Raw genomic sequence first — 14,488 nt, forward strand, 5'->3', positions numbered from 1 at the left:
CCTGGGTGCTTTTGCTAGTACAGCAAAGTGCTAGATTTGAAGGGGCTGGGTGGAAACATGCTGCCAAGTTCTTTATTCTTTTTCCACTGTACGGCGCTGAGCTTTTTTTTGCTGATGTAAGAGTGTGCAAAAAATAGCGTGGGGGATTATAGCCCTCAGAAAGAAATATGTAAATATCTGGCTGCCTCAAAACAAAACAAAAAACCCTGCTTACATGGGGCTTGGGCTCTGACTTTATTTTGGTCTCCTGTTGTGGTTGAGTAAATACTAAAGGGAACGAATGCTGATGTCGTTTGTACAGACCCAGCTAATGAGAAGGGGTCGGGGTGGGGAGGTGGAGATTACGTGGGGAAACCAAGCACGCGTTCCATCCCCAAAGCCGGCTTTTATCAATAACATCGCAAATTTGGCTCCTGGCCTGCCTGCGGTGAGCCTCCGAGAAATGATCTCATCTCTCCTTCACGGTCTGCCTGCCGTGTGTGACAGGTCTGACTCCGGCCGCTGCGTATCGGAGCGTGCCCCCCACGGATAAATAGGGGAGTTTGTTCCGCCGGCTCCTTACACTGCCACGATGCACCCGCTGGCCCGGGGGGGAACAGGAGCCACCATGCTCCTGGGGCTGCTGCTGCTGCTGCTGCTGATGTCCCGCTCGGCCCATGCAGGTGAGCTTCTGGCGTCGTCGCAGAGATACCCACGGCTGGGAGCGGTCAGCCAGCCTCGGTCCCTGCTGCCTCAGCAGGGGAAGGTGTCAAACCCTCGTCCTGCACCACAGGAGACCCGAGGAGCCAGGGACTACCCTGGGTGCCTCACCGAGGGCTTCTCCTGTAGCCAAGGAAGGAGTTCTGCCTTCCTCTTTGCTGGTTCAGCTGGCAGGAGCTGTAGGGAACAGAAGTACAGGCACAGATAGCTGTTTCTTATACTGGTCCCCAAAGCACTGTCAGTAGCAGCATGGCAAGGGGCAGCTTTGGCTCTCTGGGAGCTCCAGAGTTACAGCATCTCTCAATAACGCTTTGTCTCTGTAAGCTGCTCCCTTCTCTCTTTCTCAGCCATCCTGGAAGTGAACGGAAACCTGAGCTGTAGGTGTGTAAAGACAACTTCAGACTACATCAGCCCAAAGAGATATGAAAGCATTGAAATAAGACCCGTGGGAAGCACCTGCAGACGTACAGAGATCATGTAAGTGCTGCGAGCTGCTTGTTGTAGCCGTAGGGGCAGAAAGCTGCTTTCTCCTCTGCTCCCGCAGAGAAGCAGGGCCAGCACTGAGCGTCGTCTTCTGCAACCACTGTGCTTCTCAGCTTCCTTTCTGAAAGCTAAATCCTTTCAAAAATCTCAGCAGCATTCATGCTTCAGGGCTGGAGAACTTCAGGTCACCTCTGGCGAAGGAAATGTGTCAGAGCCAGTGTGCCAGAGGTCCCCGGGACCCATGCAGCCGTGCTCCCTTGTGCAGCTGCAGGGAACGCTGCTCATCTTCCCACTGCTTCGGCTTCTGCAGAATTACCTCCCAGAAATGAGGTGCTGAAGTTTTAAACGAGCCTTTCCAAGCAGGGGAAAGCGTGATTTCCTAGCACTGGTGCTGAGTGGCGAGCATACGGGTGGGGTGTGCTTGTAGTTTGTAGGACGAGCCACAACCAGGTTTTTCCTCCACTGACATACAACGCTTCTGAGAGCAAGCAGATCTCAGCTCAAACCCTTAGCTTCTTGCCTCTGTCCTGTGAGGCAGGGTGTTAAGTGCAAGCGTAGGATTTCTTCAGCTGCTCAGCACTGATACATTTATGCCTTCTGGCACATGTTAATTGACTGATTGAATAGTGGCTGATAGTTTGCCTTTGCTCCAAAATGTGAATGGTTTCACTTGTGTACATCTGCAGAGAAACCACCTTTGTGTGGTGGCCCCTGGGCTTCAGGTGCGGTCTCTGCTCAGCACAGGAACGCGTTGCATCCTGCTTTTCCCTCTTCTCTTCGGCTTCCCTCTATTGCACGCAGCTTTCTGCAGGTCCCACGCGTGGCGAGCGCTGTGAATGAAAGCTGTTTCTTGCAGATCAGCTCCGGCTGTTCAAATCCCTGCCTCTGGAGGGAGTATAATGCTCATAAACACTCCTTGTGTTTCAGAATTAAATTAAGAACCTCGGCAAAAGTGTGCGTGAACCCCGAGGCCCCTTGGGTAAAGAAACTACTGAAGCGTATTGCGACCACGTAAGTTTCTTTGCTGAAGCCCCTTTGGCTCGTGCCTGCAGTCCTGGGAAGAGCTTACAGGAACAAGGGCTCCTGGGGGGCTGCTGGGGCTTTCTGTGGGGCTGAGGGACCCCATCCCATGGGGTCACCCAGCAGGGTGAGCCTCGCAGCGCTTGGTTGTGCACCAACACCGCCACCCCTAGGCTGTGCTCATCTCGGTTTGTGTGCGGCGCCGCACCTCTGAAAACATCTCTGGGGGGAAAAGAATGTTTTTTTGGGGAAAAAAATCGTGGCAGGAGCTGTCGTGAGAGTGCAATGGTGCTTCAGTGCTAGGCTGGGAAAATTTCCTCCTGCAGTGGTGCCAGGTCCCTGGCAGAGCTGAGGGGTGGCAGGAGGTGTCTGTCCCTGCCAGTGACACCAGCCCCAGGGGAAATGGTGGTGACCTCCTCCAGCTCGGGCAGGAGCTTCCTCCCCTAGGACCCGTTTTCTTCTGCGTTCACACATTTCTCCTCCTTCTGCTTTTTGCAGGAAGAAAAAATAAGTTTCCTGCTGAGGAAGTTGATGCTCAGAGCCCCGAGGCAGACTGCCAGATGATGCACAGGCGTGGAAACCTGGCCGCTCCTCGCTCTGCCCCTGCTTCCCCCTTTCCCGAAAGCCAGAGCCCCGTGTCTGGCCCTTTGGCAGCCGAGCTGCTCCCTGTACTCACAGATATGTGAGTGTTGAGAGTGAACCCTTCGTTTGTTCCCCTGCCCATGCACTTTGAAGTCTGTGTTTTTCAGGGGCTATTCCCACCTCTCTTGGAGCAACTTTGAGAGCGCTCACCAACAGAGCGTGCGTCTTGTCTCTCCTTACAGGGCGCGGTGCCCGGTGTCCTGAGAGCTCGAGTCAAATAAAATCTGGGTTTTTCTTCTGTTGTGTTTTCCCTGGGTCTTGCCTTGAGCCTAGTTTTGACGATGCTCCGTGGGGCTTTGGTAAACCCCAGCTGTTGTAACTTAGACCTGAGCTTGCTTTCGTTCTGCATCTGGGGTGCTCTCTGACTGATCCTTGGCTGGCATGCCGCAGGCATTGTGGTGCGCTTTGAGTGCACATCAGATGGAGCACTTTCATGACAGGTCAGGGGATGAAAACCCCTTTGGCATTAGGACGGAGACAGAGGTTTGTGCAAGGCGGCAGCGTTAGCTGGGATGGGTGTCCCAGCCCTGAGGCCCCAGGGAGGGTCAGGGGGGAAGGGGCCAAAACGAGTGTCCCCAAAGCTCAGGTCAGGATGTGCCTGGTGGGGGGGAAAATCAGCTTGTGGGGCATGGATGTCACGGACCTGCTGATGTTCTGAGGTGCTTCGTTAGCTTGCCTCCTGCCGATTCTGAATGTCCCAAAGTAAGTGGGGAATGTTTTTTAAGTGTGCCAGGCTGTTACAGCTGACACACAAACAGTGACTGTGCAGAAACAAGGAATGGCTGGCCCTGCAGAAGGTTAAAACACCCCAGCTTTGTGTGGCTGTGTGAACTAAGAACAAGCGATGGGGGAAACGTTGAATGTTTTCACAAGACCCAGCTTCTCAGGAAAGGGAAAACAGCGCCGGTTTCGGGAAGCCCACACCCCTACACAGCCCCGACCCGCTCTTTATCAGCAGCGCTGCGACCTCGGTGAGCACCGTCAGCGGGGAAGGGCGGCGGGCGAAAACCACCCGACCCCGGGGCCTCCCGCCTGCGCCACCGCACTTCTCCTATTTTCCGGCTCAAATAGGGGGATGCCGACGGGGCCGGGGATGGGGCCGGCATGGCAGCGTGGGCGGCCCTGCTGCTGGGGGTGCTGCTGGCGACCCACCGCCCCGGGGGCGCAGGTGAGGCCGCGGGGCTCCCCGTGCCCCCCTTCCATCTGCGGGGCTGCCGGGAGGAGGGGGAAGGTTTTTGGAGTGGCATCATGCTCCTCTGCCGGGGGCTGAAATGTTTCTGAGGCTCTTTGGCAAAGAGGTGCCGGCCCTGGGAGGATTGGGGCGGGGGGGAGACGCGTTTTCCGGAAAGGGTTTTGCAGAGGGACGGGATGGGGGAAGCGGTCGGGGGTGGGTTTTGGGGTGGTGTGTGAGCCGTGTGCCCCTCCAGCCCTCCTGGAAGCCAACGGCAACCTGAGCTGCCGCTGCGCCAAGACCACGGCCACCTTCATCCACCCGTCCAAGTACGAGAGCGTCGAGGTCCGGCCGGTGGGGAGCAGCTGCCGGCGCCTCGAGGTGGTGTAAGTGGCTCCTGGGGGGCGAGATACTGCTCTCCTCTGCCCTCCGTCAGTTCCTGCACTCCTACACCTCCCCGCACTGGGTGGGGGCCAGGAGGGGGCTCGGTTCCCTGAGCCTCCCCCTGGAGGGGCTGGACGTGGTGGTGCCGAAACCCCGTGTGTTTTCTAGGATTAAACTAAAATCCCTTGAGAGGGTCTGCGTGGATCCCAACGCCCTCTGGGTGAAGAAACTCCTGCAGGACCTCCCGAAGCTGTAAGCAGCCCCGGCACTGAAGGGGGTCCCCAGGAGGCTGGGATCCCTCCCAGGGCCCGCTCTTCACACGTTTTCCCCTTCTGCTGTCGGCAGGAGGAAGAAAGCTGCTCCTCCCTGAGGAAGCTGCCGCCGCCGGGACGCACAGATGGGCCGTGCCCAAAACTGGGCAGCCCCCCCCCCGCCGTCGCTTCGCCCCCAGCCCGGAGGGGAGCGTGCTGCTGTGTGATGCCCCGCAGCCATTTCCCCCCTGAGTGTTCCCCCATTTTATACACCTAAACCCCTGCAAATGCCTGTGCACGCTTCCCTTGCCCCCACTCCACAGTGACGTTCCCCACAGCCCCTTGGCCCCAGCAAGAAGCCAAATGTCCCCTTCGGGCACAAGCATCCAATAAAGGTGGCCACCCTCAATTACCGTCCCTGGTGTCCCTGCAGTGCGCCGTGGGGCTCGGGGCAGGGGGCGGCTTCACTCAGTTTTTGTGCTAGCAGGTGAACCTGGGTTTGGGCTGTGGCCGTGCTGGTTTCTGCATTTTTCGGTGGCGATGCAGGGCGGGGAGGCGCTTCGGGCCACGTGCGAAAGGGGGAAGCGACGGCAGGGAAGTCGAAGCCGGGGGCGCGGGGCAGATCCTTTTCCCCCTGCGTTTCCCTACCCGCAAAATCCCCGCTGAGGCTGGCTATAAAGCATCCTGCCCGCGGCTCGGGGTGGGCGGCGAGGATGCGGCTGCTGCCGGCGGCGCTGGCCCTGGCCCTGCTCCTGAGCAGCCTGGTGCCGGGGGACGGTGAGTGATTTTGGGGCCCGGGCAGTGCTGTTAGATGCGTGGGGCTTCTCCAAGCTTTCAGATTTCTCCTTCGCCTTTCGGCAATCGTTGAACTCAAAATTTCATCTTTTCAACCCGCCGGCTGAACCGAGGGGGGATGCCTGGGGTGGGATTCGCACGGTGGGGTTAAGCTGCTCCTCTTCAAGGCCCTGTAAGCCTGAGCGCTTGGCAGGTGGGCAGGGAACAGTCTTGGTTCTGAAAACATCAGCTGAGTTTTCAAAACCCCGAAGCTAAACCCTGCGATATGCACGGGAAGAGAGATTTGAAGCTCTTTGGGGAGGGGATTTGAAGCTCTTTGGGGAGGGATGAGCCTTGCTTCAGCCTTGCGCCTTCCAACGCCAGCTGCTTTTGCCCTTGTCTGCTGCGAGCCCCACTAAATGGCACCACAGGGGGGTCGGGATGGGGACTGGGGACAGCAGTGGGGGGTGTCCCCGTTTGTCCCCCACCGGCTGGGGACTGAGCCTGGGACGTGGGCTGCTGCGGCGCAGGTCTGTCGCTGGAGAGCCTGCTGACCAACAAGAGGTGCAAGTGCGTCAAATCGACCGCCCAGGTCATCAGCTTGGGGCTGATCCTCGCCATCGACGTTATGCCACCGGGCATTCACTGCAGGAGGAAGGAGATCATGTAAGTGCAGAGCCCAGGGCCCGATCGGTGCGAAAACACCCAGGTGCTTGCACCCTCTCCAAAGCCCCGAAACCCCGCGGTGCCTCTCGCAAGGCCCAGCCTCTTGCAGGGGATGCTGCCGCCTGTTTCAACCGGGGTTACCTCCGGCACGGCTCCCAGAGCTGGGGTCAGAGCCCACCAAAGCTGCCCCTCTCGGTACAAGGGCTGTGCTTGGGACAAACCCCGTCCCAGCTGCCCTGTGACCATGCCAGGGGGGCAGGAGGGGTTTTCCCTGCAGATGGCAGCGCGGTTGGGAAATCTTTGGGGGAAGAGGCTCCTCGCGGGGGACTGAGCGGGTCTGGTCGCCTTGCAGCCTCTCCCTGACGAGGAGCAGGAAGGTGTGCGTGGCCCCCGAGGCGCCCTGGATCCAGCTGCTCATCCACAAGCTGACGCAGAGGAATGGCACCAGAAAAGAGGCGGCGGCGCGGTCGCGGAGGGATGCGGAAAGGCAGCCGCTGGCCCCGTGACAGGGCCCGTGCCTCCCCCCCCAGCATCCCCCACCTCTGCCCCTGTCCAGCTACGATGAGAAATAACCAGACACGGTTATTTATCCGCCCACAGGGACAGCAGTGGTGTAACCACCCCACGCTCAGACCTGCCTGGTGTCACAGCACGGCGCAGGCGCTTGCTCCGCTCCTGGCCCCCCCGCGGTTTTGGCAGGGGGCAGGAGCCTTCCTCCGTCCCCTCATCCTCCCCCAAAAAGGCTTTCCTGTTGGTTCCCACTGCTGCCCCTTGTTCCAGTGACCCTGCTGCTCCCGTGCGTGGTGCCAGCCTGCCCTGGGTGCCGCTCAATAAAAACATGAACGTGCTCGCCCTCGTTGTGGCAGCTTTTTCCATGCGGCTTTGCACGAAAATCACAATTGCCACCAAGTGCACCCCAGGGTGGTGGCCGAGGTGCAAAGCCCGCTGCCGGTCCCGACGGGTTCCCTCCCGCCCCGTGCTTCCCAGGAACCGCAGCAGGAGACCAGAGGGGTTGCAAAACAGCCATTTATTGCCTACAGAAGGAAACAAAAGTACACAGGTGCTAGGAAACAAGCAGATATTTAGCCCTATACATCACGTGTGAGCAGTACCCGGTTTCCAATGGTAAAAATAAAATATAAAAAATAAAAAATAAAACATAAAAATTAAAAAATAAAAAAGGAGGGGTGGAGAAAAAAAGTGACAGTTTGGGGTTTTGAGCATGTCCCCTCTCCATGCTGTTGTAAGGTTAAAGCAGGCAGGACTGCTTGGCTCAGGTGTCCTCCTTTTTCTCTGGCTGGTCCCTGCGCAGAGTGAGTCCCCCAAAGGCCCAGCCCTGGCCCCGCCGCTGCCCGTGTCCCTGCTGTCCCCCCAGCTCGCGGGACGTTCGTCTCTTTGCCTGCCCTGGGAGCTCCTCCCTGAGAAGTGGGGATACAAGGTTCGGGGGGGGCATGGCATGTCCTGCAGAATGTGGTTTTTCAGACAGAGTGCAAAAAAGGATCTTTTTGTACAAGTGGAGCTGGCTTTCCCTTTACATAGCGCGCAAGGATGGAAAACACAAATTACTGGGAGGGAGGGAGAGAGAGAGAGAGGGAGAAGCCCTCTCCAGCGTGCTCCCGATTTCAGGCTGGGCTGCCACTTCCACGAAACGTCCTGTAAAGCCCCTTAAAACTTCAGCGTGCCCGAGAGTGGCACTGCCGCTTCCTGGTTCTCCATCTCCGGGCAGTTCCACGTTCGGGGGGAGAAGATGTTGTGTCACAGAAAAAAGGAAAAAAAAAAACAAAAACGAGAAAGAAAGAAAGAAAGAAAGAAAGGAGGCTGAACAAAGCCACCCTCCTGAGCCAAGAGCTGCAGGTGGGGCGGGGGGGCAGCTCAGGCCCCTGAGGTTAGGGGCTGAGGGCAGATGTAGCTCACGCGGTGCGCACAAACACTTAAATTGCTCAGAAGGAAAACACACGATGCAATAATTAAAAACTAGAAACAAAGCCATGTAACGCCACTTGTAAAGACAGCCACCATGATTTTTTTTTTTTTAATTTTTGCTTTGGAACAAAGACAAATACAGACAAATGCAAACTTGGAAAAACGCCTAAATTTTAGGAACTGTTGAACAAAGAGGATGAGACCACGGACCAGAATCACTCCGAACCTCGCCGCTAAAACGGTGAGAGCTTGTGCAGGCTAAATACATCGTGCTATTGCAGGAGAGGGCAGAAAGAAAGAGCCACATCACTTGGCGTGCGTTGCCATCAGTGCTGTGTTAAAAACCCCGCACCAAAGTGCACGAGCATTTCTCCACCTTCCTGGTTACTTTCAGCTGTACTCCCAGGAACTGCTCCTGGAGTCCTTCGTCCTCACACACAGCCAAAGCAGCGGACTGCCACCTCCGAACACCCACTGGGGAGTCAAACGACTTCTCTCCTGCTGAGAGCTCTTTGAAGCTGTTGTTTTCGTCCCTTTGCTGTTTGTGCAGTACCTGTGCCTACCTCATCAGCCCTGCTGTTTTAGAGTCCCTGCACTCATTTCCCAGAAGAAAAGCAAACCCGTGGTCAGCACCAGCGCAGAGTGGTCACAGGAGAAGGTCCCGGATCACTCACAGCTGTGTCTGCAGCTTTATCATCTCGTCTATAAATTGTTTTTGACCTTACTGTGAGTCTGCTAGGCTGTGTAGGAGAGCGACCCACTGCTCTTCCAACAGCCTGGCTTCAGTGGAGTGACCTCCTGCTGGTGGGCATGCCAGGGCACACGGCAGGCTCTGGAGTTTGCACAGCCTCAGGAACCCCTCAAATCCACCTACGGGCAACGCCACCTGCTTCACTGGCAGTGAGGAAAGGGATTCTTTAGTTATTAGGGGAAAAAAAACACAGATCCATTGCAAAAGTGTAATAAACTCTGGTGTAAAATGACGAGGGAGGAAGGGATGGCATTTCTCACTCTTAACACCTTGGTATTGTCTCAGGAAGCTGAGGGGAGTGCCAGATGAGGTCGTGCTTGGCTCAGTCCTTGGCTCTCCCAGCAGGGAGAGCATCAATCCTTATGTTTACATTGGACATTAAATCATTATTACCAAAAAAACGTCTATTAAGAAATGTGTGGTATCTGAGAACAGACAAATCACAATTACGTAGAAAGCTGAGGACTTGGGGGATGACAACTGCTGTCTGAGGTTGGACTCCCTTTTAAACCAAGACAGAGGAGGGTATTGCACTGTTGTGCTATTTCTAGTGCAGGCTATTGATTTGGCTTGGATAGGATGAAAAAAAACCTTTCCATCAACCCCGCTATGCCAAGTTTCACGCCAAAGGAAGGTTTGGATGCTAGAAGCTTAAAACGCCTTGTAAAATGAAAGCTACTCCTGCGCTGCTGGGATTAAATCTCATCTTCAATGCTAAGGGCTGTCAGCCCGCTCTGGCTGCTGCTCACTGCTAGGAAGGCATCACTACTGCCCTCCAGCTGGGAACCTTTATGGTGTTTTCCCAACCTGGCCGGCCTCCTAAAGCCATGCTGATGCACCGGGAGATACCTGGCCCGACACTCAGGGTTTGGGAGCTGCAGCTGCTCAGCACCTTTGTAAGCCTGGCCTTGAGTTCAAGCACATAAGCATGGCTTTAGGAGTCCCAGCAGCTAAGCTGGCAAGGTGGGAGACCTGCGGTGGCCTGCAGCGGTGCCTGACCTCTGAAGACCACAGCACGGTTTTGGATGCTATGTTAGGTCAGTGGTAAGAGCTTCTGAAAAGGTTAGGATTCAAAGATTCTGGCTTTATAGTCTATAAAACAGAGAATAGCAAGGAGCTGAGCCTAACAAGAACTTTTCCGAAGGCTTCTGCAGACTAAACAGGAGTGGCTTCAAACACACAGAGACAGCTTGCTGACAAAATGACATATTTTCTTGATGAATGCCAGAAAATGACGGAAAAAAGCTTTTAACAAGGCAAATGGGAAGAAAAGCTGGTCTCAGAACCCATTGTGCCATACCTGACTTCAGCGAGTGGTACGCAAACGTTCACACTCCTTACATCAAAATAAGGAAACAAAAATATTCAGCTACATTGTACAAAATTCTCTTTATATATATATATATATATATATATACACAAAACCCCATAGCTAACAGATTTACCATATTGAATTTTAAAAAGTTGCCTGTAGAATGGTGTTGGATTTTTTTTTCTCTGCTTGCTTTAGGCAGTGCTGTTGCTTAGAAGTTGACACCAGGCACAGTATTTTTGAAACCAAACCAAGACAGCAAGGAGCAGTAAAAGGCTTCAAGCTTTTTTTTCCAGGCTTTTGGTTGTGAGGGCAATGCAATCTGTTCGAGGATGAGAAACAAGGGGCAGCGATGAAGAAAAACTGTTTATAGTTGGTGATATTTGGGTTCGTGTATTACTTCCCTACCTCTCCCTTAGAAAATACCCTGCAGGACGCTGTCAGCATCCTTCTGGGTCAAAAGAAAAGGAGCATCACCATGTGGGAGATGTGTTTCTGGAACAGCTCACATCCCAACACGAGGTGTGCTGAGGGCTCCGCGTTCCCTCTCGTCTGGGAGCAGAAAATCTGCTCGGCTAGAGGAAAAAGCACGACCCCCTTACTGCTCCTTCTGCAGGGAAGGGGAAAAACCAGCAGGAAAACAGGGAGGGAGCCAGACGTGTGAACCGCAAGCAAACATGCCCCCAGTTACGTGCATCAACTGAAACATGAACGGAGCTTTAAACAGATTGTTTTTTTTTTAAAACAGATTTTTTTTTTTTAAATCCAGAAGTTTTGTGCAGCGTCTGGGAAAAGAACTTTTTAAAAATTGCACAGCATAATGGGCTTTGCGAGGTGCATTTTGAAGCAGAGAAAATCCAATTAAACACCTTCCTGCAACAGAACACTTCAGTCAGTTATAAACCAAAGGAAAGCAGAACCTGCGCAGTTTACAATGCTTACCGGTTGTTGGTGTTTTCATCCCCACCCTCTCCCACCCTGATATTACAAAAGATTGTTGTTGGTTTTTATTTTTATTAATAAACGGGCTCCTCTGCAGTTCATATACAATCATAGGTGAACTTTAAATTCCATTTTATACAAACATCTCAAAAAATATTGGGAGTGAAGTATGGTAGGAAATATTGCTCACGTTGCTCGTTAACATGCGTGTACGAAAGGAGGAGAATGGTTTGTTAGTGCATACCTCCAGAGCAGAGAACCCCCGTCCAAAAAAGATACAGTAGCTGATTACAGAAAGGTAATGTCCACAAAATTAAGTTTTTCATGCTATTCTACTTTCCAGTACTATACTCTCAGTCACGTTCTCGATTTATCTGCATGGCTAGGTGTTGAACGCTGAGGTATATTAAAAAAGAGATACCTGCACCTAGAGGAAAATCCGTCTTTCAAAAGGGCTTTTTTTGGCGCTGCACAAAGCAATTTATGTACATTAATTTCACCCAGCTATGATAGCTTCCAATTCATGTTAGGCAATAGATGACGCCTCCATTTTTAGGCACTTTTTTTTTTTTTTAAAAGGGAGTTGTCATTTCGTTGAACTGATTTTTGCATTTGTCCCACACCATCCCCTCCCCGGCCCACCAGCAAAAGTCAGGGAATATTTTCTACTCTAGGTCCAATTGTTTTTTCCTATGGATAATTTCCTATGTATAAAACGACAAAGGAAATGCATATTTAAAGAGTAGAGGAACAGCCTGACTTATCAGTTTTGCAAGACAGAAGATGGCTCCTTAGCATTTAAAACTGATTTAACAATTTAAATTTGACTTCTTTAAGTATACGAATGAGACATAAATATAGGCTATCAATCTGTTTAAAAATTTCATTCACGTAATGGAAAATTTTTTCATTTATTAAAAATATCACATTTTGAGACTAGAAACAGTAAAGTGCATGAAAAGTTTAAAATATAAGTTCAAGAAAATCTTATAGCAGCAAAAAAGCAGAATAAAGAAAAACTTAAAAACACAGACACAACCTTTTCCTATTACTGTGCCATTTTTTTTTTTAACATTAAGCAGCCAACCTATTCTTGCAGAAAATTGCATTAGGTTTAATGCCTCTCGAGGCACAAGGTTTTGAACTGGCCACCTAGAGCATAAAAAAGAAAAAAAAAAAAAAGGATTTCCAACACATCTAAAGAGCATTAACAGTTGGGAATGAACCAGCAGCTTTTGAATTCAACCCTGACCGACAACAGAAAATAAAGATTATTAAAAACATATGATGGCTATTTGGCAACTAGGGTCAGGAAAAATAATCCAAGGAATGATTATGGCTACTGCTCTCTCCCCCAGTGACAAAAGCATCCACATAGCTACCTCACATGCACTTCGGAGACAGAAGTAAGATCATTTCCAGTGGCTTCTTCCTGTACCCTAAGCTCAACCAGCTCATCCAAAGTTCCTCATCTTTGCAACTGAACTTCAGCAAAGGGAACCTAGAAGGGAATTGGAACTTCTTTGTTCTCGGCTGCTTGTAACTGCTTGCTTTAAGTGCAATTCCTTCCCACCCCCAAACCCTGCTCCCAAGCCATGCTGCTGAGCAGCAGGTCGTCCTAGCCTGCCAAAGCAGAGAGGCAGCTCTGTCTCACAGAGGCCGTTCGGATTCCTGAATATCTTGCCCAGAACGGACCACGTTCTTCAGAGCTCCAAAAAACAAAAGCTACCATTACGTCTGCCAAGCAAGCCATCTACCATGGCATCAAATGCTCAAACTCAATCCTTGTGAGATGTATGTTCATTGGAATTTTTGTGGTAAGCGAACTTATGTCACGAGAATTTAGACCTCAAGTTTTATCATGGGTATTAAGCCATCTTTGGTTTTCTACTATTAGTTAAATAATGGGCAGGGCCACACTGCTAATAACTTAAGAGTTGGGTATTAAGTGCTTTGCTAATGTGCAAATTTTATTTTGGATGCGGAGCTCAGTCCCCATTTTGGGTTCAAACAAACATTTTCTAATATTCTTCCTACAAACCAGTCACTTCTATTTTTGTTTTTCTTTCTCCTAAAAGGTTGGCATGTTTTGCCCCGTTCTGGAAAAAAAAGCTTTATGTTTAAATACGTTAATATGCAAGTTTTTAATCTCATTTGTCCATTTATAAGTGCAGCTTCCTACTGAAAAGAAAAAGCTTGCCAGTTTAAAAAACAGAATTAAATTAAAAACCTGGAAAGGGAATAATACTTTGGTTCCAGCCCTAGTGCCAAATGATACCAATATGCACCAAAATGTGCAAAATCTCATATCAAACACATAAGGAAAGGAGCTTGAAGAAGCAGCTTAAGGTTGGCCATACTTCACTCCTATATACTTTGATTTACAACTGTACAGGTCCATAACAACAGGTCCTTGCCCTCAAAGGGGCAGGGCTCCACTACCTCCTGTTCGGCAAGTGCACACCGTTGACAAGAGGCAGGAGCGGAGGATGGAGTTCGAGTTGTGTTAACAGTGAGAAGTGGTCTGAAGGGATGTGAGGGTGTGGACACCCAGTGATGTTGTTCTCAACCAGCCACTGAGGGTCCAAAGGCCCCAGGACACCAAGCACGTTCATGTGAGTGTTGGAATAGAAAATGTAGTCAATCACACCCTAGGGAGAAAGAGAAACATGACAGTGAGAACAGGCCTCGGTTCTGGCAACCTCAACTCGACTGGCTGCTCGCTGCAAGTCACGGGAAGACGCACGGCCCTGGAATTAGGGAAATCAATGCGCACGCCACTTCGCGTTCAAAGCACTGCATCCGTTTTCGTTAAGTCACTGGCCAGAGCCAGGTCAGAAGCTTAAAAACGCCAACAAATCAAGGACTTTTGTGTGGTAGGAAAGCGTCCAGCAAGTGTAGGAGCCAGTGAAGAAGCACTTACAGGAACAGAGAGAAACGGTCAGAAAGTTAAGACAGCATCCTGGGGAGACCAGGTCAATGTCTGCCATTTCAGAAAAATCGCTGCTTACTTTGAAATCAAAAGTGTAATTGGTGTAAGGCATCAAGTTGTTTTCATAGGCGCTCTTGAGTTGGAAGCCATGTGTAATTCTTCCTTCAGAAGCCCCGTTTTTCCCATTGCCGCTGAAGTTCATGAGACACTCGTTGTAACGCAACTCTTTGAAGTCCTTGTGGTTGTCAGCTACTATGCCATTGCTTAAGTATTCCACTACACCTGTTTGCAAAGGAAAGGGTTCAGGCAGTTGCTTTAAAATACAAGATCCGAGGAATTTTGCCCTCGGAGTTAAAAACCAGACCATTGATAAGAGACCCCACGGAATCAGGAAAAAAGAGCAGAAATCTGCACAGCCAGCATGTCCATTCCTGATACGTTTACCCCTTTCTGAGAGGCAGCCAAGGAACAGGAGCTCTCCAGCAGTTCTGGCACAATTTCTTGAGGATTACAGTAAAACCACAGTGTGTATACTGCT

The 14,488-nt window shown here is 51.5% G+C and overlaps 4 protein-coding genes across 7 annotated transcripts in view; 3 read left to right on the forward strand and 1 right to left on the reverse strand.

The window, feature by feature from the left end:
• Window positions 1-571: 571 nt before the first annotated feature.
• On the forward strand, window positions 572-2,197 carry LOC118246477 (interleukin-8-like). Its single transcript, XM_035543616.1, has 3 exons — window positions 572-642; window positions 1,024-1,176; window positions 2,110-2,197. The coding sequence occupies exons 1-3, from the start codon at window positions 572-574 to the stop codon at window positions 2,195-2,197; spliced, it is 312 nt and encodes a 103-aa protein (XP_035399509.1).
• Window positions 2,198-3,948: 1,751 nt separating this feature from the next.
• Window positions 3,949-4,769, forward strand: LOC118245367 (alveolar macrophage chemotactic factor-like). Its single transcript, XM_035541502.1, has 4 exons — window positions 3,949-4,012; window positions 4,272-4,401; window positions 4,568-4,651; window positions 4,745-4,769. Exons 1-4 carry the CDS (start codon window positions 3,949-3,951, stop codon window positions 4,767-4,769), a joined length of 303 nt encoding a protein of 100 aa, XP_035397395.1.
• A 594-nt stretch (window positions 4,770-5,363) lies between these two features.
• Window positions 5,364-6,596, forward strand: LOC118247486 (C-X-C motif chemokine 2-like). Its single transcript, XM_035545513.1, has 3 exons — window positions 5,364-5,427; window positions 5,955-6,090; window positions 6,443-6,596. Exons 1-3 carry the CDS (start codon window positions 5,364-5,366, stop codon window positions 6,594-6,596), a joined length of 354 nt encoding a protein of 117 aa, XP_035401406.1.
• A 4,474-nt stretch (window positions 6,597-11,070) lies between these two features.
• CNOT6L (CCR4-NOT transcription complex subunit 6 like) overlaps window positions 11,071-14,488 on the reverse strand; it is a 32,070-nt gene continuing 28,652 nt past the window's right edge. For all 4 annotated transcript variants that reach the window (XM_035562523.2, XM_050710356.1, XM_035562675.2 and 1 more), the window contains 2 exons: window positions 14,030-14,232; window positions 11,071-13,669 (listed from right to left, as the gene is read on the reverse strand). In XM_035562523.2, coding sequence (XP_035418416.1) covers window positions 13,457-13,669; window positions 14,030-14,232 — 416 coding nt within the window. In that variant the 3' untranslated portion in view covers window positions 11,071-13,456. The remainder of the gene's footprint in view (window positions 13,670-14,029; window positions 14,233-14,488) is intronic.

The sequence above is a fragment of the Cygnus atratus genome, chromosome 4 (assembly GCF_013377495.2).
Source record: "Cygnus atratus isolate AKBS03 ecotype Queensland, Australia chromosome 4, CAtr_DNAZoo_HiC_assembly, whole genome shotgun sequence".
Lineage (NCBI taxonomy): Eukaryota > Metazoa > Chordata > Aves > Anseriformes > Anatidae > Cygnus > Cygnus atratus.

Excerpts from the sequence above, each read along its gene's own strand:
- LOC118246477 (XM_035543616.1), top strand. The coding sequence starts at position 572 with ATGCACCCGCTGGCCCGGGGGGGAACAGGAGCCACCATGCTCCTGGGG. Across the intron at positions 643-1,023 it reads CTGCTGCTGCTGCTGCTGAT|CTGCTCCCTTCTCTCTTTCT; the intron begins GTCCCGCTCGGC and ends TGTCTCTGTAAG. Across the intron at positions 1,177-2,109 it reads TGCAGACGTACAGAGATCAT|AATTAAATTAAGAACCTCGG; the intron begins GTAAGTGCTGCG and ends CTTGTGTTTCAG.
- LOC118245367 (XM_035541502.1), top strand. The coding sequence starts at position 3,949 with ATGGCAGCGTGGGCGGCCCTGCTGCTGGGGGTGCTGCTGGCGACCCAC. Across the intron at positions 4,013-4,271 it reads CCACCGCCCCGGGGGCGCAG|CCCTCCTGGAAGCCAACGGC; the intron begins GTGAGGCCGCGG and ends GTGCCCCTCCAG. Across the intron at positions 4,652-4,744 it reads CTGCAGGACCTCCCGAAGCT|GAGGAAGAAAGCTGCTCCTC; the intron begins GTAAGCAGCCCC and ends TGCTGTCGGCAG.
- LOC118247486 (XM_035545513.1), top strand. The coding sequence starts at position 5,364 with ATGCGGCTGCTGCCGGCGGCGCTGGCCCTGGCCCTGCTCCTGAGCAGC. Across the intron at positions 5,428-5,954 it reads CAGCCTGGTGCCGGGGGACG|GTCTGTCGCTGGAGAGCCTG; the intron begins GTGAGTGATTTT and ends GCTGCGGCGCAG. Across the intron at positions 6,091-6,442 it reads TGCAGGAGGAAGGAGATCAT|CCTCTCCCTGACGAGGAGCA; the intron begins GTAAGTGCAGAG and ends GTCGCCTTGCAG.